The 25,530-nt window shown below is 40.4% G+C and overlaps 1 protein-coding gene across 1 annotated transcript; it reads left to right on the forward strand.

Annotated features, from left to right (window-relative positions):
* The first annotated feature begins 884 nt into the window (after positions 1 to 884).
* Positions 885 to 21,947, forward strand: hgsnat (heparan-alpha-glucosaminide N-acetyltransferase). Its single transcript, XM_036583664.1, is given in 20 exon segments — positions 885 to 1,102; positions 6,544 to 6,659; positions 8,389 to 8,525; positions 9,274 to 9,392; positions 9,783 to 9,852; positions 11,090 to 11,123; positions 11,125 to 11,160; positions 11,402 to 11,499; positions 11,835 to 11,911; positions 12,537 to 12,567; positions 14,203 to 14,363; positions 15,390 to 15,505; positions 15,752 to 15,853; positions 15,855 to 15,874; positions 17,626 to 17,752; positions 17,941 to 18,027; positions 19,144 to 19,221; positions 19,367 to 19,437; positions 19,856 to 19,968; positions 21,142 to 21,947. Coding segments are annotated over 20 exon segments (1,935 nt in total). The 5' UTR covers positions 885 to 942; the 3' UTR covers positions 21,324 to 21,947.
* Positions 21,948 to 25,530: the final 3,583 nt, after the last annotated feature.

Here is a 25,530-nt window from a genome sequence, read left to right on the forward strand (position 1 = left end):
CTAAAATTAATTTTATATGGAAAATCTTTTTCACATTAAAGAGGTATTTTTGAATAATTTAATATGTCATGTATTTATTAAATTATTTTTGGGGAAAATCGTGGACTTTGACACCAACAACACATGATGTATGGTCGTGTCAATGACCCTGGAACCGTGAACATTCAAAGAACCATTTGCCATAAATGGTTCTTTGCATGGTGAAGAAGTTCTTCCGATTGATGAGGAATGTGTTGTTTATGGTTCTATGTAGCAACAAATAGGTTTCAATTGTTACATATGTTACAATGTCAAGTTTGTTACAATAGAAGAACCCATTTTGGTGCCATATAGGACCCTATACAACACATCCTCCATCGATCTAAAGAACCATGACTGTTTATTTACTGAATTTAACATATTGGACAAAAAATAAAACGTAAAAGGCAGCCTGTGCAAAAGATATGGCACATTTTATAGTTTGTTTTATTCCTTTTCTAATATGTTAAACTCGGGAAATAGAAATGCTATAAACTTTGGTCTGAAATAAAGTCCTAAAGCTCGAAAGAGAGAGTTGCGATGAATCACAAAGCAGCACAGATGCTTTCACCCATAGAACAGGAAGAAATTAAGACAAAAACAGGAACAAGGCCCTGAATCTGAAAGACTGATGTGGAACTGAGTAAAAAAAGCAGATTCTTTCTTTACTGTCCTCACTAATACACGTTTACAGAGACAGTGAGTATTAATCCCTTAGTAGAACACAAACCCATTAACATTTTAACTGAATAAAGTGTCTGTATCCGCGTAAATAGAACCACCTCCCGCCCCTAACCAGAGTGCACTACATAGTCTACTAGCGAGTAGGCTGATTGGAACGCGCCCTCTATCGTTAAACCAGCCGCAGCGGTCGGAAGAGTCCATCATTACAGAAAGCGGGGGGAGGAAGTGGAAGAGCCTATCATGGAAAAAGGGGAAATACAGACGTCTGGCGAAGAGAAAAGGGAGGAGGGAGTCGCAGCGGATGATATGGCATCTAAAAACCAATATGGATTGATTTTTCCCGCTGTAATTGTGGCTTTTCTGGCCCTGTGTGTGGCTCCTCTCACAGCTGATCTCCCCTGTAAGTAGCCGTGACTGTGTTTATCGGGTTTAGTTATGCTCAGGCGAGCTGGGCAAAGTACACACACTCTCTCAAAAAGCGAGCATAAATAGACAAATTACAACCGACTTTAGTGTAAATTCGCCGTGTAATGCTTTTAGGATGCGTAAAGCTGTGAATAAAGCTGACTGGCCGTGTTGACAGCGAGCTCTTCTCTTTTTTTAGCTGATCTGTTTGGGTTTAGCCTGCTAGGTAGCTAAGCTACAGCTAAAATAAATTGTTGTAACTGAACCGGTCAGTCAGGCTTATTTTCACTGGACTACATTAAAATACAGAAGGTTTATTACAACTGGTTTACCCTCAGAGAACAGCCGCAGACATACACATCAGCTCGTATAAAACAAATACAGTAAAACTAACCTGCAAAATCAGAGCTATTGACCAAAACTGCCTTCATCTATAAACAAAACCTGATTATAGTCAGTCTGTAACCTTCATCTATGAACAAAACCTGATTATAGTCAGTCTGTAACCTTCATCTGTAAACAAACCCTGATTTATAGTCATTCTGTAACCTTCATCTATCAACAAAACCTGATTATAGTCATTTCATTACCTTCATCTGTAAACAAAACCTGATTATAGTCATCTATCAATAAAACTTGATTAGTCATTCTGTAACCTTCATCTATCAACAAAACCTGATTATGGTCAGTCTGTAACCTTCATCTATCAGCAAAACCTGATTATAGTCATTCTGTAACCTTCATCTGTAAACCCTGATTTATAGTCATTCTGTAACCTTCATCTATCAACAAAACCTGATTATAGTCATTCTGTAACCTTCATCTGTAAACAAACCCTGATTATAGTCATTCTGTTACCTTCATCTATCAACAAAACCTGATTATAGTCATTCTGTCACCTTCATCTGTAAACAAACCCTGATTATAGTCATTCTGTTACCTTCATCTATCAACAAAACCTGATTATAGTCATTTCATTACTATCGTCTGTAAACAAAACCTGATTATAGTCATCTATCAATAAAACTTGATTATAGTCATTCTGTAACCTTCATCTATCAACAATACCTAATTATAGTCATTCTGTCGCCTTCATCTGTAAACAAAACCTGATTATAGTCATTCTGTTACCTTCATCTGTAAACAAAACCTGATTATAGTCATTCTGTTACCGTCATCTGTAAACAAACCCTGATTATAGTCATTCTGTTACCTTCATCTGTAAACAACACTTGATTATAGTCATTCTGTTACTGTCATCTGTAAACAAAACCTGATTATAGTCATTCTGTAACATTCATCTGTAAACAAAACCTGATTATAGTCATTCTGTAACCTTCATACATGAACACAACCTGATTATAGTCATTCTGTAACCTTCATCTGTAAATAAAACCTGATTATAGTCATTCTGTAACCTTCATCTGTAAAAAAAAACCTAATTATAGTCATTCTGTAACGTTCATCTGTAAACAAAATTTGATTATAGTCATTCTGTAACCTTCATCTGTAAACAATACCTGATTGTAGTAATTCTGTCACCTTCATCTATCAACAAAACCTGATTATAGTCATTCTGTCACCTTCATCTGTAAACAAAACCTGATTTATAGTCATTCTGTAACCTTCATCTGTAAACAAAACCTGATTATAGTCATTCTGTTACCGTCATCTGTAAACAAAACCTGATTATAGTCATTCTGTAACCTTCATCTGTAAACAAAACCTGATTATAGTAATTCTGTCACCTTCATCAACAAAACCTGATTATAGTCATTCTGTAACTTTCATACATGAACACAACCTGATTATAGTCATTCTGTTACCTTCATCTGTAAACACTTGATTATAGTCATTCTGTAACCTTCATCTGTAAACAATACCTGATTATAGTAATTCTGTCACCTTCATCTATCAACAAAACCTGATTATAGTCATTCTGTAACTTTCATACATGAACACAACCTGATTATAGTCATTCTGTTACCGTCATCTTTAAACAAAACCTGATTATAGTCATTCTGTAACCTCATACAAAAACAAAACCCTGATGATAGATAAACTTGCATTTAAGTTACATTGTTATATTGTTACAATTAAAGTTAACATTACATCAGTACTAGGTGAAACACTATATGGACAAAAGTATTGGGACGCCTACACATCACACCTACAGGAGCTTTTATGAATCCCATTCTAAACCCATAGGCATTAATATGGGGTTGGTTACCCTTTGCAGCTCTAACAGCTTCCACTCTTCTGGGAAGCTTCTACAAGATGTTGGAGAGTCTGTGGGAATTTGTGTCCATTCATCCAGGAGAGCATTTGTGAGGTCAGACACTGATGTTGGACGAGAGGGTCTGACTCACAATCTCCGTTCTAGTTCATCCCAATGGTGTTGATGGGGTTGAGGTCAGGGCTCTGTGAGGGCCAGTCAAGTTCTTCCACACCAAACTCACCCAGTCAGGCCTTTATGGAGCTGCTTTGTGCACTGGGGCTCAGTCATGCTGGAACAGGAAAGGTTCTTCCCCAAACTGTTCCCACAAAGTTGGAAGTGTACAATTGTCGGCACAGTGCAGTCAGGCAGGTAATGTTCTCCTGGCATTCACCAAGCCCAGCACTCGTCCATCATACTGACAGATAGAGAAGTGTGATTGGTCACTCCACAGAACACGTTTTCACTGCTCCAGAGTCCAGTGGCAGCGCTTTACTCCACTCCAGCCGACACTTGGCATTGTGCGTTTTCGTCTTAGGCTTGTGTGCAGCTGCTCCGCCACCCGTTCTGTGAAGCTCCTAACGTGCAGATCTTTTAGCAGGACAGAAATTTCACAAACTAACTTGTGTCAGAGGCGTCATCTTATGACAGAGCCATGTTTAAAGTCCTGAGCTCATCAGTACGACCCTCTACTGTTTGTCTATGGAGACTGCAGGGCTATGTGCTTGATTTTATCCACCTGTTAGTAATGGGTTTGGCTGAAACCTGAACTTAATAATCAGGAGGTGCGTCCCAATACTTTTTTCCATATAGTGTATATTGTCTATATCGTATAGACGATAGGAGTGTAACAATACATAAAATTAAATTTAATACGATACACAATATCGTCCCAATACACTAACTTTGAACTATAATGCTGGTCGCAATATGAGATGATATATGCAGCGATACAATACAGTATGTTGAAGAGTTACAGATCTACAGTGTACATCAGTTTTAGTGGTATTCTTATATTTGATAGCTGTGATATAATTGCAGCAAAATAGCGGCAACTAGTATTTTTGCATTCTGTAATTCTGCTTTGTCGCTTTACTCGCTGTACATTCCTTTGTTGTCATTGCTTTGCGCTTGAGTAGATAAAGAGATGAAATCCCGTTTCTCCAAACCCAGACAGTGCAAAACAGATAAGAAATACAGATAAGAACTACAGACAGTGAAGACTGCATGGTGCGGCGTTGCCATGGCAATTGCAAGGAATGCATTTATAAATACAGGCTTAAATGTTTGAGAATAAATATTGTGGTATTGAATTTTAGCATTATTTCAGCACTGATCCAAAGTCCAACCATTGCAGTCAGGCCTTTGAAATGAATCAGGCTTGACGTAGGGCTGGGCGATATGACAGTAAATATCGCTATCGTGATAAATTATGTCACGAACCAATATAATATCGCTGCAAAACAAAACGTTGTGTCTGAAAAAGGTAACTTTACAGGACAAGGAAAAACGGTCTTAAACTCTCATTAGAAGAAAATGAAATTTTTTTTTTTTCTAAGTCATTTTGGACTGTTTCTGTTGGTCTTTACATGAAATTTTGACACAACATAAAGGGCAACTGCCTCTTTCAAATTCTGTCAAAAAATGAAATACAAGGTTTCACCTGAGACTAACGATGCTTTTCTGAACCTGTCGTGGATATCATCAGTACTGTTAACTGAATTTAGTGCCAAATATTTGATTAAAATTACTGTGTTCACAGTTTTTGTTAGTGTTTTGTCAAAATGTAGATTCTAAGTTTCAACTGATCAGATGTCTGAACAAATAAATATCATGATATATCGTGTTATTAAAACTTTTTCAAGTGTGGCGATATTATGTTTTTGCCATATCGCCCACCTCTAACTTGACTATACCTCTACTAATAATGGTGATAATAATGACAAAAATGAGAAGCTGCTTTAAAAAGCTAGTAACTCTGAAATAATCTGATGACTAGGCTTTGATACTGCAGGCCGGTAGTATTATTCATGATCAGAAATGTAGATGAGGCGCGTCTGATCTGTCTGCATGGCTGAGTAGCTGCTGCGGCTGAGAGGCATGTGCTTTCTGCGAGGCAGATTAGACGAGGCATGTGATGCACGAGTGGGTAGCATAGCTCAGCCTGCCGGACTTGCGTGCTGCTGAAAGTCTGGCTGAATTACAGCAGTTTGGTAGCGTCTCGTGGTGTTGGGTCAGAGACTGTGGTGTTTAGTGGGTGGTGAGTACGTGAAACACTGTCCTGTTAAAGACAGCAGAGTTAATAGGTAGCTTACAAGTGGATCTGAATTGGGATGCACAGTAAATAGTTTTGAATTTTTTTATCATGTTTTTGGCCTTTACAATAGCCTCGAATGCAGATGAGCTTTCTAACCAATCACAATGCTTTTTACTGTGTGTTGTGAGCAACCTCAGCTTCTGTGGAATGTGGATATTCACCTGCATTTAAACATATTCTCTAATTTTCTTGCATTTATTTTATTTCTTGAATAATATTTATGTAATATTATGTGCAAAAAAACGTGTATTATGTGTTTATCCCTTCAGATTAAACAGGCTGTTGTTGTTACTATTTCTTTAAAGGGGAATTCCACCAAATTGTTCCAAAAATCCCTGAGTGTGTGAGATGTAATCAGAGAGCTTCAGAGTGGTTTGGTGTGAAATGGTTCAGATGTCTTTACAGTGGTGGTGATAGGAACCAGGGGTCGCCATGACTACAACACAAATATAGACATTTTATTTACTATCCAGAACCACCAGTGAACCTACACGAGTCTTCTGAGTTTATATGGAATGTTGATGATGGAAAATAGTGGAAGATCTGAAATAATCAGTTTTCTTTGGGGACTATTTTGCCTCACAGCGCCCTGCATGTATCCCTCCACCATGAATGGAGTTTAAGTTCTCTAAACTATCATTAAACAGTGTCTCAGTCATCAGGCAGTGAATTCATAACCATTTACTGTAGGAACTTTCTGTGAGGGAGCTTTTAGAGGTGGACGTCACAGTGAATTCAAAACAAGGAAGTTTCCATATTCGGGCTGGAGAGGGAACGGATGTGCGCCTATGACTCATATATAACTCTGTTATTTAAAAAAACCACAGAAGTGTGTTTGTTTATGTGATGTGGGCCCTTTAAGTAGTGCTGGAATAATTGTTTTGCTGTTGTTTCTCCGCTGTAGCCTCCAGACATCGGCGTAAGACTACAGTGTTGAAGATGGACGAGGCGGCCCTGTACGTGATAAGTGAGGTCGAGAGTGAGATGCTACTGTCCGTCATATCTAACCACTGCTTTCAGGTGAGAACCTGCTGCATACTGGACACAATGAGGACATATGAGAGTTACAATTAGAGGTGGGCAATATGACGATATTTAATCGTTATCGTGATATTGTCACAGTACGCTTTTCTGAGTGTGTTCTGGATATTGTCAGGACTAAAAGAGCACTGACTACATGTTCGATTACAAAGTGAGCATAATTAATTTAGTAGAGTTTGTAAACATTAAATATTATTTATTATGGCTTTATTAGTAGTAATTTTATTATTATTTATTATCTTTGTTATAATATAGTATTTAAGCAACAGAACATGAGAGGGAGTGTGTTATCGTGAAATAACATCATGTTATTGGCGATAACACACTCCTCGAGTGTTCTATTGCTTTTATACAACAGTTAAATAAATACAGTAATAAATTAATAAACTGGGCCGTGAACGCGGCGTTTAATATGTTTTAATGTTCGCAGTTCCTTCACCAAATTATAGTTCCTTAACGAGCAGCTTGTTGATAGGTCAGAGTAACAAGCTCCGCCCACTCGCTGCACGGCCGGCAGTTCGTTCTCCAGCTCCTTACACTAAATTCCCAAACTGTCATCACCACTGAGCAGCTTTTCAGTCGGCAGCTTTGACAGAAGAACAGCTAAACAACCTGGAATCAGCCAGAAATGAACCCAATACCATTCGCCAAAGGTGTAGTCTGATCTTCAGAGTCTGACCAAATCAGACTGAGCCATAAAACTGCCACAATATCAAGTTCAGCTCAGTTTTGTCAATTTTTGCCAGATCAGTATTAATGTTGTTTTGTTCCAGCCAGTCTGTAAAGCATCTTACAGCCCATTTAGTTTGGCGAATGGTGTTGGGTTCATTTCTGGCTGATTCCAGGTTGTTCAGCTGTTCTTCTGTCACAGCTGCCGACTGAAAAGCTGCTCAGTGGTGATGACAGTTTGGGAGTTTAGTGTCGTCTCATCTTCAGAGTCTGACCAAATTGGCTGTCGGTCAAATGTGATCTTAAAAGTGTCCATTTTCTGTTAGTGGCAAAGTAAGAAGTAAAAACGTTCAAATGGCGTTGCTTAGTAACGGCGTCTCAGCGGAGTGATACAGTGTTTGTGAAAAAAAACGTGATGTTATGGTGAAATAACAGCACAGTTAGAACGCTTCTCAACCAATCAGCTTGCGTGGCCGGAACTGACTGTTGCATAATTTTGTATATAGCACTACAGATTATATTCTGTCTGTTCCAGTGTTAAAGGAAATATGGTGGTGCATATCATGAATCATGTCATGAAAGTGTATTGAAGTATTCTGATATTTTTCCCGTATCGCCCACTTCTAATTACAGTTATTCTTCAAACGTCAGTATTTATTGATCTACACTTTACGTCTTGTATCAGAATATGTTGCTTCATATTGAGCTGAAAAATCCCCTCTTGACATGTTTAGTGACGAGGCTAATGTAGCTAACAAGTAATGTAAACTAATATCCCACCAATCATCATTTTGCGAATTCCATGTCCAAAATTGGACAAGGGTTAAGAACAGATCCAGACTTCAGGGTGGGCAGTGTGCCTGTTTTTAGCTATGCTGATGTACTTTAGTGCATGTTTATAGATAACAGTGTATTATACAGTGTCAGAAAATACACTTAATTAGACCCAGAGTCTCTAATATGAGTGTGACACCGACTCCAGAGCTCTGTTACACATGGTACTTAGTCGGTTGGTCTAATAAGAGCTGTTTCCTTTCAGTGTTTGCCACAGCCTGTGGGCCAGGTACCGCCCAGGCCTAGGCCGGGTGTGCCCACCAAGGTGGGCTTCACTGTGAGCACCCAGCATGCACTTATACTGCAACTCAACAGCACTGCAGTTAACATGGAACTGTGCAGGTGAGCATTCAGCTCTGTAATATGTTTTTCAAAATTCTATAACTTCCTATAATTCCTATAACTCAGTGTGTGAGGGTGTAAACAGAGAGATTCAGAGTGGTTTGGTGTGAAATGGTCCAGATGTCTTTACAGTGGTGGTGATAGGAACCAGGGGTCGCCATGACTACAACACAAATATAGACATTTTATTTACTATCCAGAACCACCAGTGAACCTACACGAGTCTTCTGAGCTTATATGGAATGTTGATCATGGAAAATAGTGGAAAATCTGAAATAATAAGTTTTCTTTGGGGACTGTTTTGCCTCACAGCGCCCTGCATGTATCCCTCCACCATGAATGGAGTTTAAGTTCTCTAAACTATCATAAAACAGTGTCTCAGTCATCAGGCAGTGAATTCATAACCATTTCATGTAGTAACTTTCTGTGAGGGAGCTTTTAGAGGTGGACGTCTGGTTCCTATCACCACCACTGTGAACAGTTCTGATTCTAGAACAGAGCGTTTCACACCAAACTGCTCTGAACTTTGTGTCCATCTTGACAGTTTAATTATGCAGAATTCTGACCATAATTTCACCAAAATAACTTTGAGATACAACAGCGAATGTATGTTTGAATGGCTTGATGTTCTTCTGCTGGTTCTCCTGGCCTGAAACCCCTGTGAGGCACAGTGTCAGCTGTGGAAATGGATTTAAACCATCATCTCACGTTCTTCATCGCGTTTCCTCTGCTCTCCACTTTCTGTCAGGATGCATTTCCATTTTGGAGAGCATGGGAACTACTCTCTGTGGGTGAAGAACCTGAATGATCTCTCCCAGGTCAACTGCACCATGGTCACTGACTCCGAGCCAATCAACAGCTACCTGCGTAGGTATCTGCATTGGTACTCAGGGCACACAAATTAATGCAGTATTTATTTTTTTATTAAAGGCTATATAAGCCATATAAAGAATAGTCCTGCAAATCAACTCACTATACGTTGTATAAATATGTCTTTATGTAGCATTTTAATAATCCAGAGAAACTTACATTGGTAAAAATATTAACATACAGCTACATTAGGAATAATAAATAATACAAAAAAGGTATATATGATTTTCACTGATGTAGTACAAGATAGTATTATAACTATGAGATATATAAAATTAAACTCTTTTAGAGGAAAGAAAACTCTCTTATTGGTTGCTTGTGCATGTGTAATATATCTGAGACTGATTTTACTAATACGAGCCACCTTGTTTGTTTGTTTCTGTTCAGCCATCTTGCTTGCCTTCCTCGTGTTTGCCAGTTTATATGTGTTGGCTGCCATCTGGAACTCAGTCAAGGGGTAAGACTCTGCACGTTTTAAATCCCATCCGATTACTATAATCCACTTAAATATTTTGCAGTGACTTCTGAAAAAGCCAAAAGTTAGCTTTTGAAACTGAATAGATTTCTTAGCCGATTGTGTCGGGAGTTGGTCAATGCGTAGAGCAGGTGAAAAGACTGAGTGAGTTGCTGAGCTGTTAAATCCCGGCACCCAGGACTGTGAAATACGCTGCTTTTAGAGTTTATGCTCCACAATTTTGGAACTGGTTTTGCTTTTCTCAAAATGTATATTTTTATTTTATTATTTATTCTCTCAAGCAACTTTCATTATCATTTGACAGTGTTTCATTTGTATTTCACTTTGTTTTGTTTTAATTTGTTGCTGTTTTTTTAAGTGTGCACATACTTCAAGTTTGCTGCTTTTCTTTTTGCTAAATGTTGATGTCCTTTTTTCAGTGTTGTTACCTGTTTTATTGCTTTCTGACCTTCTTTTAATTAATTAGTTTTTATTTGCTGTTTTTCGATGCTGGTTGTCGACTGAATTTTTCAGGACTGGCAGTTGAGGCTGATGGTTTCGGGACTGAGAGTTGACTGAAGATGTCGGGAGTGCCGAATGACTGATGGCGTCAGGAATGTTGGTTGACTGATGGTGTGAGGACTGATTCTTGACTCTGATGGTGTCTGTACTACTGGTTGACTGATAAGGCCATGACTGCTGGTTGACTGATGGTGTCGGGACTGCTGGTTGATTGACAACGTCAGGATTGAAGGTTGACTGACTGCGTTGGGACTGCTGGTTGATTGAAGACGTCGGGACTCCAGCTTGACTAACGGTGTAGGGACTGCAGGTTGACTGACGGTGTAGGGACTGCAGATTGACTGAAGGAGTCGAGTTTGCCGGTTGACTGACTGTGTAGAGCTGCAGGCTGACTGACTGCCTCGGGAATGCCAGTTGACTGATGCCGTTGGGACTGGTGGTTGAGGCTGATAATTTCGGCATTGGTAGTTGACTGATAATCTATGCCCCATGTTGAACCACGTTTCCTGATCAGGTGGCTAATTAAACAGGCTCTTACAGTGTGCATTGTGCAGAGTAGTACAAAATCAAACACATTTGCTTTTCACTACTCCATGTAACACCACGAAAAGTCGTCAAGCAGTTCCCGAAGTTCAGTCGGCTTTCTCCTGATCTGGGAGAAAAGTGCCTGTATGTGTTTATTTATTTGTTATTTGTTGTTCCTTTTCTCTCTCATCAGGCTGGACGCCGTGAGGAATCTTCTCCTTCGTTTGGGGAAGCACCATTGAGGCTGAAAGACTCATCAACTCAGTGAGAACCTTTCAGTATTCAACCCTTTACATACACTTGCTCACAACGTCCTGTCACATTCTCATGTTATTCTTCCTCATACTTGCAGTCACCCTTTCATGTCTCTGCATATTCCCACATTTACCTCTTCATATTTCTGCCTTCGCTCTTTTGCATTTTTGATTGGTTCCACACTTGTCCGATAATCCTTTGTTACAGACGTATTGGTTTAACTGTTCCTGTCTTTGTGTTTGTTTGTTAGGAGCTGGGCTCTCCCAGCCGGGTGGTGGAGTCCTCAGCTGAGTCGATTATTCCCGCCACCGCTGGACGGAGGCTGCGTTCTCTCGACACATTCAGAGGGTACGTGGGTTTATGTCTCTGGTGGTCCGTAAGGAAAATTTCCTCATGATCTACACTGCTTAAGCGTAGAGACATAATGAACTCATTTATGTAGCGAGTTAAACACCATTGCCAGTGGTCCACTATCCTCTTGCTATCAGGGCAGCATTAATATACATCTGTACAAAGACACCAGAACACAAGGCTGTTAGAAGACTAACTAGCGCCTTTATTTCAGTGCGGTTTCTCACATTGAGGAGTTCAGTGAATTTCACAAGAAGTAGATTTTTATGTGCTGAAGTTCTTGCCCAGCTTTGTAACTCCTGGTTTGTAATGTTCTGGTTCTGCTCTTCCAGCTTTGCTCTGGTGGTGATGGTGTTTGTGAATTATGGAGGAGGACGCTATTGGTTCTTCAGACATGAGAGCTGGAACGGTGAGCTTCTCTCAGTAAAGACATCAGTCTTGCTTACCAGATCTCTCCATAGGAGTGTTGCTGTAGTACAAGAGGTGTTTGGTGTCTAAAGCTTGTTTTTAGTTGTTGTTTTTTAGTTATAACACTGAAGCTAAGAAGCTAATGTAGCTAACACGTAATAAAAGTTAATGAACTACAATTAGCATGGTGCTAACTACATGGCTGTAACCATGTGGACTTATGTGGTTTCTGACACTGTATGACTCTGTTATCTATAAACATGGACTAAAGTACGTTAGCGTAGCTAAACACAGTAGCAGTTTGTACTTTAGTCCATGTTTATAGATAACAGTGAGTCATTCAGTGTCAGAAACCACATGATCAAGACTATTAGAGACACTGGACAGCTCAACATGGCCTGAAGCAAATGTGATGATTTAGGTCTCCATGCTAATCACTTTGAATGCTTGTTAGCCACATTAGCCTCATGGCTCCAGCGCTAAAACTGAAGAAGCAAGCAAAAAAGACACCAAACATGACTAGTGAAATGTTTAATGTAGATAATAATGCAGACAGAAAGTAGGTAATCCTGAAGCAGCAGTTTTTAGTAGGTATAAACTCTGCTTCTCTTTCGTTTCTCCTACAGGACTCACTGTAGCTGACCTGGTCTTTCCCTGGTAAGCATAAACTCGTGCATGGAGGAAGTTCACGTTCTGTTTTTTAATCCACACACATTAATGTTTGTTGCTGTTTGTTTGGCACTGTAATAAAACTGCAGTCAGGTCAGCAGTTCAAACATCACGTGTTCTTTCAGGACATTGTTCTGCTTTCCCTGCCAAATAAATAAGCACAGACCAACATGCATTACATGTTGGTTTATGCTAGTTCATGCTAGTCTAGTGCTGGTCTGATGCTGGTTTAGCTGGTCACCCAGCATGGTCATGCTGGTTGACCAGCATACCAGCGTCCAAAAACACAACATATGCTGGTTTTGGTTGTGATCGTCATATCAGCTTGCATTGCTGCCGACCAGCATACCAGCAATCAAAACGCAACATAGCCTGATTTTGCTGGCGACCAATCGTGCTGGTTTTTCTAGCGGGGTTGTCATAAAGTAGCAAACACTTGGTGGTAAAACAGTACCTGACCTCATTTTCACTAAGCAGTTTAGTGGCCACCTTTTACACAGTGCTTCATTGCACTTTGTCCCAACTCTGTTCCAACAGGCTTCGTGAACATGACCATATAAATACGCTGTTGCCAAAGCGTTTTCAGTACTGTGTAAAAGTCAGAGACCACCCTTAATTTATTTGATATTCAGTCAAAACAGCCATTAAATGCAAGTTGTCCTCTTGTGTATGTGTAAGTGGGGGGAAAATCTGGAGTTTCCAAAACTGATTAAAAGCTGCAGAGAAAATGTGTCTCCTAACAACCACCTGGAAGAGCTGGTAGAGACCAAAACTGCCCCCATCAGATAAACAGCACTTAAAGCTTTCATCTCTGAGAGAGAGGAGAAAATCAAGCTGCTTCAGATCTGAAAACATCCACAGGTGTTTCTGTCCATCCTTCCACTGTGAGAAGACAACTCAGCGCTATGGGTCTGAAAGGATGTGTAGCTGTCCAGGAGAACCTCACTGAGAAAAGGAGACCAGAACATCTGCAGTAGAGCACCAGACTGACTATCTGAGAAGTCAAGCATCAGAACAGGTTTGGGACGAAGAACAACATCTGGAGTTGGTGATTCATTTGTGGTTGAAGTATAAACAAATTGAAATCCATTCTGCTGCATTCTCAGGAAAATATTTGATTGGGGGGAAAAACTAATTTCTAGATAATGAAGATAACGATACCAAGCACACTGCTGAGAAGATCAGGACCGATCAAACAAAGAAGCTAAACCATGGACTGACCACCCCAGAGTCCAGACCTCAGCACCACTGAATGTGTTTGATTACTTCAGAAGATGATCAACCAGCTTCTAAGACTGAACTTTGGAGGTGTGTCTGCAGATTCTTTGAGGAACTGAAAGTGAGTCTCCTGAAAAGAATGGAAGCTGGAATAAAGGTGAAGAGTGACACACTGAACACACGAGTCCTACTGGTAATTTCCTGGATATGGTCAGAATTTTAACCCTGGCTTGCGTTCACACCGAACTCACACCTTCCTGTTTAACTACCGTTTCATCACAGTTCCGGAGTGAAAGTCCATGTGTGAGTGGATCTGAAGTGTTTATCTCAGATATGTTTGTATTTGTGATAAATGAAAAGTAAATAGTTCTTTCTCTTTGTCTTTTTCTCCTCCTCCTCTCCCAGGTTTGTGTTCATCATGGGTACGTCCATATCTCTCTCTGTAAACGGTGCTCTGTGTCGGGGAGCCATGCGTTCTCATCTGCTGAGGAAGGTCTGCTGGAGGAGCGTTCAGCTCTTCCTCATCGGAGTCATCATCATCAACCCCAACTACTGCCTCGGGCCGCGTGAGTTCCTCAGTGAAACGGCTGCTCTGTTTACCTTACCTAAAACTACTTTGGCTTCTATTAGTTGTTCAGCATTTTCTAAAAATTATGTGTTAACTTTCAGAATTATTTATTAGCTACTATGAATTATTTGTCATTACCATAAATTATTTGGCAACTACTATGGATACTATGAAGTTTCAATAAAGTATCAGGTATTTACTAGTAATTATTCGGTAATTACTAGGAATTATTTGGTATCTACTATGAATTATTTGGATATTACTAGGAATTATTAATTCACTACTAGGAATTATTCAGTATCTACTATTAATGATTTGGTAATTTATTCATTTACTACTATGAATTATTGGTATTTATGCTTAATTATTCAGTATTTACTAGGAATTATTAATTGACTACTACAAAGTATTCAGTACTATTATTAATTATTTGGTAAATACTAGGAATTATTAATTTACTACTTTGAATTATTCATTATCTACCATTGATTATTTGGTAATTACTAGGAATTAATTATTAACTACTATGAATGATTTAGGATCTCCTATTAATTATTTGGTAATTACCACAAATGATTAACTGCTTTGTATTGTTCTGTATCTTCTATTAATGTAGTCATTACAAATTTTTCATTAACTACTATTTTTGTCTACTATTAATTATTTGGTTACTTCTATTAATTAGTTATTAAGTATAATAAGTCCTTCTGAAATTGCCACATATTATACAGTAACTACTGTGGATATTTGGTAACCATTAAGAATTATTTAATGACTATGAAACGTATGTGTACGTTCTGTAGTTATGAGAGTGATAAACTGTAGAATGACTGTGGATCATATGAACATTATAGAGGCTTTTTAAATGAAACAGTAGAAGCCATATCGCCCCCTACACTTCCTGTAGTGTATTACTGCTTGTTTATTTGAGTTAGAATTTCATTTATTGTCTTTTTATGCCTGATGTGGAGAACAGACCTTGTGGAAATCAGCTAAATGCTGAAATGTGTGTGTTTGTGTGCAGTATCCTGGGACTCGCTCCGTATTCCTGGTGTACTGCAACGTTTAGCCTTTACCTACCTGGTTGTGGCGGTGTTGGAGGTGTTGGTGGCCCGAGTTCATCAGGACAGCTCACTGACTGTGAGTAACAACTGCTTTTTCTGAAAATAAGCACATAGAATCCACATCGGACTAGTGTGAGTGAATTAAACTGCTGTAAATTTGAGCTTTAGCTTCCAAACTGACTGTGTCCTTTAGGGACTGTATCGTTTAATCATGGCCAGTGTGTTAGCTTGTGGCTAGCGTGTTAGCTTTGGCCATGCGTGTTTGTAATTTTTGTTTGTTTATTTTGATCTAAAACCTGACGTCATATGTTTGTGCTCTCAGGATGTGTGGTGGTACCCTGTCCATGATGTCTTCCTCAACTGGCCTGCATGGGTATGTGTGATCGCCATGGAAACACTGTGGCTGTGCTTGACCTTCTTGCTGCCCTGTCCCAGGCTGTCCGACGTAAGTGATAAAAATAAATACATAAATAAACTTTTTTTTCTTTCACTTTTACTCACACAGTCTTTACAGCTTTTTGTTTTGACCAGTCGAGACCGTGCTTCCAGTCCACTTCCGACCAGTCGAGACCGTGCTTCCTATCCGCTTCCGACCAGTCGGGGCCATGCTTCCTGTCCACTTCCGACCAGTCGGGGCCACGCTTCCTGTCCACTTCCGACCAGTCGGGGCCGTGCTTCCTGTCCACTTCCGACCAGTCGGAGCCGTGCTTCCTTTCCTCTTCCGACCAGTCGAGGCCGTGCTTCCTATCCGCTTCCGACCAGTCGAGGCCGTGCTTCATATCCGCTTCCGTCCAGTCAGGGCCGCGCTTATTGTCCACTTCCGACCAGTCGAGGCCGCACGTCCTTGCCATGATGTAAAGTTAACCATGTTGCATTTGTCAGTTTTTATGAAGCTGAAAACTTAGTCAGGAACCCTCATTTGGTTGAACGTGCTTTATGGAACAAGGCCCTCAACTAACCAGAACCAGTGATCCATCCAGGTTGGGTCAGTGGAGTGAAACAAAGTGAAAGTTTTTTTTTTTTTTTTTTTCATGCTAACCATCTCTAGACGTCTTTGAAGACCAGACTCTGAACTGATGACCTCCATTTCCAGCTCAATAAACTGAGAAGAGACAGAAGGCAGAGAAAGAACTGAAGAGTCTCTAATTAAAGCGCCCTCAGTTTTACAGGAACGACACCTTGTTCTCTCCGAATTTGCATGAACATGAATTTTCCATCAAGCTTCCCGTCCACAAGATGAATAAAACATGCTGCTCGTTAGCCATGCAAATTAGACGGCACGAATTCTGTTCTTCCAGTTCAAACAGCATTCTTAAACTCTGACGTTTCTGTTTCTCCTCCTTTGCATAATTTAGAAGGTCGTTATATTAGTCTGTCTTCAATAATGCCATGGGACGGGATTGTATCTGAGATTCATAATGATTTTCGACAAGGATTAAAAACTGTTGTACAGTAAAAGTAAACTTAGACAATCAGGTCAGTACAAATACAGTACAGTGCAGAAACTTTCTGAACTGCAGAGGTTTTTGTGCCGTTTCCTAGTCGGGAGTTGTTGTCTTGCCCCACATTTGCATTATGTAATTATTCAAATGTAATCACAACAGGTTTGAGTCTCTCTGATTTTGTTCTGTTCGTTTTAATGTTAAACTTTCAAACCAAACAATCTATGTGTGGAAATTAAAGTGCTGTTTTTATGATGTCACAAAAACCAACTATTTACATATACCCGCTCCTTCAGCCTACAGCAGTTTAGCCCAGCCTTTTAGCCTACAGCAGTTTAGCCCCGCCCATTCAACCACCACAGTTTAGCCCCGCCTTTTAGCCTACCGGAGTTTAGCACCACCCATTCAACCACCACAGTTTAGCCACGCCCATTCAGCCTACAGCAGCTTGGCCCCACCCATTTAGGCTGAAGATATAAGGAGTGTTTCAGCTCGGACTGCTTTTTTATGAATGAGGCAGAGCCAATCAGAACAAAGCTAATTTAATGGCATAGTAACAAAAACAGCTTGTTTAAATCTAAGAGATAAAGAGAGATTGGAAAATGGTCCTTGATTATCATAAGTGGAAATAAAACATAAGAAATATGTAGGACGTGGGCTGTTTAATATAAAATTCTCGTTTGTTTTTGTTTTCCACTGGAAATAATTGTAATGAACTGTGTTGTTGCTGTATGTGTTCCTGTTTGTGCTGCAGTGGGTATTTGGGTCCGGGGGGAATCGGGGATTTTGGTCAGTATCCAAACTGCACAGGAGGAGCTGCAGGTTACATCGACCGCTGGCTGCTGGGAGAAAACCACATTTACCAAACACCGTCGTCACGGGTAAGATGGGTTCACACTCACAGTGGTGTTTCAGTGTTTAATTAATTAGCATTAATGAAATGCTGTGTTGAGTCGCCTAATCTGAGAAATGTTTGCTGAGAGGCTGAAAGGCAAGAAAAACTACAGTTTCTCATCACTGTGTTATTGATTTTGTTTCTCTCCCTATCTCTCTCCTCTCCCTCTCTCAGGTCGTCTATCAGACCACAGTGCCCTTTGACCCTGAGGGAGTTCTGGGCAGTATTAACTCTGTATTGATGGCCTTCCTCGGCCTTCAGGTCAGACCACACCAGATCACTCATTTAACAGCACCAGATTTTTGTGATTTTTGGAATTTGTATTACAGAAGCAAATCTTATCTTAATTTTTAGGAATCTTACAGTGTCTCATCTCAGGTTAACCTACTTGATCAAAGTCAAGTGCTTTCTTATTTGGAGTTAAGATATAGATTATATAAAGATTAAGATTATGAAGTTAGGAACTGTTATTCTGTAATAGCTACTGTCCTAAGTTCAGTCCGTACTGAAGACTGAACAGATCAGATTTCAGAGTTAAGGCGGTTCTGTAATATGGCCCCGGATCACTAATCTAAACACACCAGTAGATCACTGATTACATCACTCTCGTAGATCACTGAGTTTAACGCACCAGTAGATCACAAACTTAAACATGCTAGAAGATAACGAGATCGTTAATTGAACTGTGCTGGTAGATCACTAATTGAACTACGATGGTAGATCACTAATTTAAACATGCTGGTAGATCACGTATTGAACCACACCATGAAAGATCACTAATTTAAACATACTGGTAGATCACGTATTGAACCAGCCCCAGGAAGATCACTAATTTAAACATACTAGTAGATATTTTATTGAGCCTCGCTGGTAGATCACTAAATCAAACATCTTAGTACATCACTAATTGATACACACCGGTAGATCACTAATTTAAACATACTGGTAGATCACTAATTGACCCAGACGGGTATATCACAAATTGAACCACACAGAGAAGATCACTAATTTAAACATACCAGTAGATCTTTTATTGAGCCACACTGGTAGATTGCTAATTTAAACATACTGGTAGATCACTAATTGAACCACACTGGTAGATTACTAATTTAAACATACTGGTAGATCACTAATTGAGCCACACCGGTAGATCACTAATTCAAACATACTGGTAGATCACTAACTGAACCACACTGGTAGATCACTCATGTAAACATACTGGTAGATCACTAATTGAGTCACACCGGTAGATCACTAATTTAAACATACTGGTAGATCACTAATTGAGCCACACCGGTAGTGGTCAGTTTGAGGTTTATATTAGTTTACCCATGGCCAGTCTGGAGTGGTCAGTTTGAGTATCCGTGTGTGTTTCAGGCAGGGAAGGTTCTCCTGCACTACAGAGAGCAGCACAGGGAGATCATCACCCGTTTCCTGGTGTGGAGCTTCCTGCTGGTACGGTCTCGCTCCTCTCTCACTGTTCTAGATCACAGTCTAGATTAGAGGGGTTGGTTATTACAGTGTAGCCCTGGTTGGGTTTATATATCTCTATATGTACTGTTTACGTGTTTATGTCTGTTCTTTGATGTCCGTTTTGTAGGGAATCATCTCCGCTGTTCTGACAAAATGCTCCAGAAATCAGGGCTTCATCCCCGTCAACAAGAACCTGTGGTACAGTAACAATCACCCTCTCTGTGTTTGTACAATCATAATGAGGAAGATAGCTGTCATTATCATTATAGCAATATTATCATAATAACCTGTGTAATTAAAGTAATTATACTGTAGTATATAACTTTGACATTTCTGTTATTACATTATTATTTAATTAGTTATCCAGCTGTTATAGCTATAGAATGTAACGGTATTATTATAACTTTAACAATAAGTTGCAATGGTAATAATAATAATAATAATAATAATAATAAAAATAATAATTTCCTTAGGAAAACATAGTATTGGCAGAGAATTGCTGAAAGATGGTGATGATTACAGTAAAGTAATAATAATAGGAGTTGCTGTAATTGTCATACATTATATGATCAATTTTATTATTATTATTATTTTTTTATGTGTCGTGTTCCTGCAGGTCCCTGTCGTATGTGACGACTCTCAGCTGCTTTGCCTTTGTGGTCCTTCTGGTGGTCTACTATACAGTGGATGTGAAGAGGTGGTGGTCCGGAGCTCCGTTCTTCTACCCAGGTGAGCTCACAATTGTACAACCTTCTAGCAGTGCCCTAGCAACCACCTGGGAACACCCTAGCAGCCACCAGAGATACCATAGCAACCACCTAGCAGCATCGTAGCAACCACTGGGGAAACCCTAGCAACCACCAGAGAAACCATAGCAACCACTGGCAAACACCAGAGAAACTGTAGCAACCGTCTGGTACCATCCTAGCAACCACCAGGGAAACCCTGCAAACCATTTGCGATACCCTAGCAACCACCAGAGAAAGTGTAACAACCACCTAGCAACAGCCTAGCAACCCCCAGGGATACCATAGCAACCACCTTGCAACATCCTAGCAAAAACCAGGGAAACGCGAGCAACAACCTTAGATACCCTAGCAACCACCAGAGAAACCATAGCAACCACCTGGGATACCACAGCATCCACCTAGTGACACCCTAGCAACCACAAGAGAAACCGTAATAACCACCTAGCAACATCCTAGCAACTCCCAGAGTAACCATAGCTACCACCTAGCAACACCCCAGCAACTCCCAGAGTAGCCATAGCAACCTCCTAATAACAATGTAACAACCAACTTGAGCACCATTGCAACCACCTAGCAACACTCTGGCAACCATCTAGCAACATCTCGGAACTACTTGGGATATGATAGCAACCACCTAAAATACCAAAATAACCATCTGGCTTCACTGTAGCAACAATCCGGGAGTTGTTTTAGCTGCGCAATGACTGCATTTTCTACAGAAAATCCACTTTTCTATTTTTTATGTTTTTTACTCAGTAATTTTGGTGACTTTATATTGATTTTGTTTCTTTTACTTATATATTTTTAAAAAGTTCTTCAACTCCTTTCTGCCAGTTTAATGATTACCTGAACTTCTCGTCTATGTAAAACACTGTGGTTCTCTATGAAATGTGCTTTATAAATAAACCTGCCTTGCCCTGAGACCACAGTGATCAGTGATCTTACTGCTTGTGTCCGACATCCACTGACATCATTCCTTTAAAACGACTAAGCCAGCCTGGCTAATAGCTAAGCTAAACCCAGTGACCTACAAATGATGCAGTCATCCAGGCTCCGTCCACTAATGTGCCTTTCTTAGCTACCATTGTGAGGTTAGACATGTTCGTGGGGGCGGAGCCTGAATCCGTGAATTGACCCGTCACCTGTTTTTCAGGTATGAACTCCATTCTGGTGTACGTGGGTCACGAGGTGTTTGAGGACTACTTCCCGTTCCGCTGGAGAATGGCCAACAGCCAATCACATTCCGAGCACCTGGCCCAGAACCTGCTGGCCACGTCCATATGGGTCCTCATCTCCTGCATCCTCTACAGGAAGAAGATCTTCTGGAAGATTTAATGACTGCTCCTTCTGGTGTGGGTTCAGACCAACCGAAGACCCGACTATCTGAAGAAACAGGCTTTCTGCAGCAGGAACTTGGAAAGTGTCAGCAGAAGTTGGATTATTTGGAGATCAGACGAACTTGATGATGCTCTCAATCGTGATTTTAGCAGCAACATTGGATGGAGAAAGCATCTCAAAGAATGGTGAAAACGGATGGTCGTTAGAAGATTCCCAGTGGCTCAGAACAAGTGTTGGGTCCATAAAACATCTATGCTGTGGGAAAAATGATCTCTTGGCAAGTGTGAGCTTCTTAAATGTAGACAGTAGATATAATATTTCTCGTTATGAGGTTGTTGAGAGAACATTACAATATTGTTCCACATGTTTAAGGACCTTTATACTGACACAAAATAATTCATCAAGGTAAAATATTTCCTTCAAGCGTTAACTTTAACACTGGATTAAATTACTCATTCTAAAAAAGTTAAGAATTTTACAGAGACCTGGATTTTCGTAGGCTCAGGCCCAGTCCCATTTCTTCTTTTTACCCCTACCCCTTGTTTTCGAGTGTTGCCCCTTGGAACTGAGTCTCAGGGTAGTGGTTAAACTCTTCCCTCTGAAATGGGACCCTCAAATAAAAAGAGCATCATTCACATTATTAACATTAACAGCTACTAGCGCTGCTCTGTAGGTGACCCTGCCAGTCTGCAGTGACAGCAGAGGAGGGTGAACTTCAGCGCCTCACTGCTGGGCTTTAGTTACATTTAGGGCTTCATATGCCTTCAAAGAGGGGGGCAATTAGTTATTATCACCCACCCCTAATTCTTCAGTGACAAATACATTCAGGCGCTCCAGGCATCAGAACTGCTGGACTATTTAAGGTGGAACGGGAAAGTTAGCTAGCTGGCTATCGAGACATTAGCATGCTATTAGCGATTTTTTTATGCTTGTTTGATGAAAACGACCATAATACACTGAAACAACATTAAACTAAGATAATACAGTGGTTATCGTAATTTTTTAATAGAGAAAATTCTCACATTTGTGGGTTTCTTTGGTCTCTTGTTCAGCCATCTTGCTGTTTTTTGTTTTTTTCTCATAACTCTCTAAAAAGCCTCCGTTTGGAGGGTCATGTAGCCCCAACACTTCACCCCACCCCTCTATCTCAACAAGAATCAGGACACCCTGCCCTAGACGAGAACACACAAAGCAGAGGGTTGGGGCTGAGTGGTAGGGGCGAGGGGTGAAATGGGACTGGGCCTTAAAGACACGTTTCACTAGACGTATGATAACCATAGACTTATCAAGGGTCCCGTAAGTGGATTTTCTAAATGTTGCTGATGATTAAAAGGTAAACAGTAAACAACTGAGATAAAATGTGGGATGCAGCTTCTCAGCCAAGCAGTTGTTTATGTTAAAAAATCTTTCAGTGCTAGATTTTTTGGAGCTTTTATTGTTGTTTGTTTTGAAAAAGAAGGAATGCTACACTGTTTTCCAGCCTCCACCTTACACATGTATCGCACAGTCAGTTTCACTGAGCTCAGAAAACTTATAATCAATAAATCAATAATCAGTGAATAAATCAATGGGCTGCTGCTCAATTTCGTCCATAAACGTTCACGCTGAACGAGTATTTCTGTAGAACACTGAGTTCTTCAGGCGAGGGTGTTTGTAAGTCACGCTGTCGGTTCTTTCAGAGAAGGGACTATTTTTCCAGAGGGAAGAATATGTGGTAATTCGTCACCTGTGCGGTGGTGAGGGCTGAGTTTTTACCACCATGGATGCCAGAAAACCCTCGCGAAAGCAAAAGTAACCGGACCTACCTTGTTTACCATTTGCTTCATTGTTGTGTTGTAAAGACAGTTTTGGTAAGAATGTTTTCTCAGCCGGTCTCATCTGAACATCTGAACGTACTGCTGGAATGGAACGGCTGGAGTTTCAGGTTCATGTTTGTTTACAGCTGCAGATTTCAAACATATTTCAAACATGCATTCACAAAATTCTGCAGCTGCCCATTGACTTCCATTAAAAGCACATTTTCAGGACAGATTTTCTATCACCAGAATAATATATTAGCATTGCTAAACACGGAATCTCAATGTTAGCCCTGCTAAACACGGAATCTCAATGTTAGCACTCCTGAACACGGAATCTCAGTGTTAGCGCTGCTAAACACGGAATCTCAGTGTTAGCGCTGCTAAACACGGAATCTCAGTGTTAGCCCTGCTAAACACGGAATCTCAATGTTAGCACTCCTGAACACGGAATCTCAGTGTTAGCGCTGCTAAACACGGAATCTCAGTGTTAGCCCTGCTAAACACGGAATCTCAATGTTAGCGCTCCTGAACACGGAATCTCAGTGTTAGCCCTGCTAAACACGGAATCTCAGTGTTAGCCCTGCTAAACTCGGAATCTCAATGTTAGCGCTCCTGAACACGGAATCTCAGTGTTGGCCCTGCTAAACACGGAATCTCAGTGTTAGCCCTGCTAAACACGGAATCTCAATGTTAGCGCTCCTGAACACGGAATCTCAGTGTTAGCCCTGCTAAACACGGAATCTCAGTGTTAGCCCTGCTAAACTCGGAATCTCAATGTTAGCGCTCCTGAACACGGAATCTCAGTGTTAGCCCTGCTAAACACGGAATCTCAGTGTTAGCCCTGCTAAACACGGAATCTCAATGTTAGCCCTGCTAAACACGGAATCTCAATGTTAGCCCTGCTAAACACGGAATCTCAATGTTAGCGCTGCTAAACACGGAATCTCAATGTTAGCCCTGCTAAACACGGAATCTCAGTGTTAGCACTCCTGAACACGGAATCTCAGTGTTAGCGCTGCTAAACACGGAATCTCAGTGTTAGCCCTGCTAAACACGGAATCTCAATGTTAGCACTCCTGAACACGGAATCTCAATGTTAGCGCTCCTGAACACGGAATCTCAGTGTTAGCCCTGCTAAACACGGAATCTCAGTGTTAGCCCTGCTAAACTCGGAATCTCAATGTTAGCGCTCCTGAACACGGAATCTCAGTGTTGGCCCTGCTAAACACGGAATCTCAGTGTTAGCCCTGCTAAACACGGAATCTCAATGTTAGCGCTCCTGAACACGGAATCTCAGTGTTAGCCCTGCTAAACACGGAATCTCAGTGTTAGCCCTGCTAAACTCGGAATCTCAATGTTAGCGCTCCTGAACACGGAATCTCAGTGTTAGCCCTGCTAAACACGGAATCTCAGTGTTAGCCCTGCTAAACACGGAATCTCAATGTTAGCCCTGCTAAACACGGAATCTCAATGTTAGCCCTGCTAAACACGGAATCTCAATGTTAGCCCTGCTAAACACGGAATCTCAATGTTAGCGCTGCTAAACACGGAATCTCAATGTTAGCCCTGCTAAACACGGAATCTCAGTGTTAGCGTGATCTCAGAGCAAACCACTGTAGTTGTAAAGTCGTGTTAAATTGTCACTTACTGGAAATATACATTAACAGAATTCGGCGTCTGCCCATTGACTTCTATTATATTTGAGTCTTCAATTCTTTGCTAAGTTGAGGGAAACTTGCTGAATTTTTTACAGACGGAGCGAATAAAGGCTGGGCTGAAAAACGGTGTGGCATTCCTTCAGCTGTTCTCGGAGGACGACAGTATTTGTGGGAATTTTTAACTTTTATTAAACGGGAACCTCTGAAAACGTCGGTTACACTTCAGGACACTAAAAGCTATGAAAACCGGAACCAGTACTTACATATGAACTCTAACCAAAAATAACAGCTGTCCTTAAAGGAACTGGGGAAAATCGTGTTGCCAAATGAAAACAAAGTCAGGTACTTGCCATATTTACACTACTTCTTACTGTGTTCTGTGTTCTTATGTGATGCATGTTTGAGTCGATGTACATTATTTAGCATTTTTAAGCTTTATACTGTTTGAGATTAGCAACTGTTACTGAATGTTTTACTCATGAAATAAACTGTGTAACCTTCTTATACATTTCGTTCAAGCAGGTTGTCTTGTTTTCACTTTTTTGTAAGAAACAATCAACAAATATGTAATTAAAATAAAGACTAAAGATGATTTAAACCCGTGTGACGTGTCCTTCACAACAGCTAATCGATGTAAAACAGCCTTAGTGCACTGTGACTAAACTTTACCTTGAAATGTCATCAAAATACCTCAAAAATCATAATATTATTGCATTATTGGGTCATTTTACAGAAACGTCCACTTTT

The sequence above is a fragment of the Colossoma macropomum genome, unplaced genomic scaffold (assembly GCF_904425465.1).
Source record: "Colossoma macropomum unplaced genomic scaffold, Colossoma_macropomum, whole genome shotgun sequence".
Classification (NCBI taxonomy): Eukaryota; Metazoa; Chordata; class Actinopteri; order Characiformes; family Serrasalmidae; genus Colossoma; species Colossoma macropomum.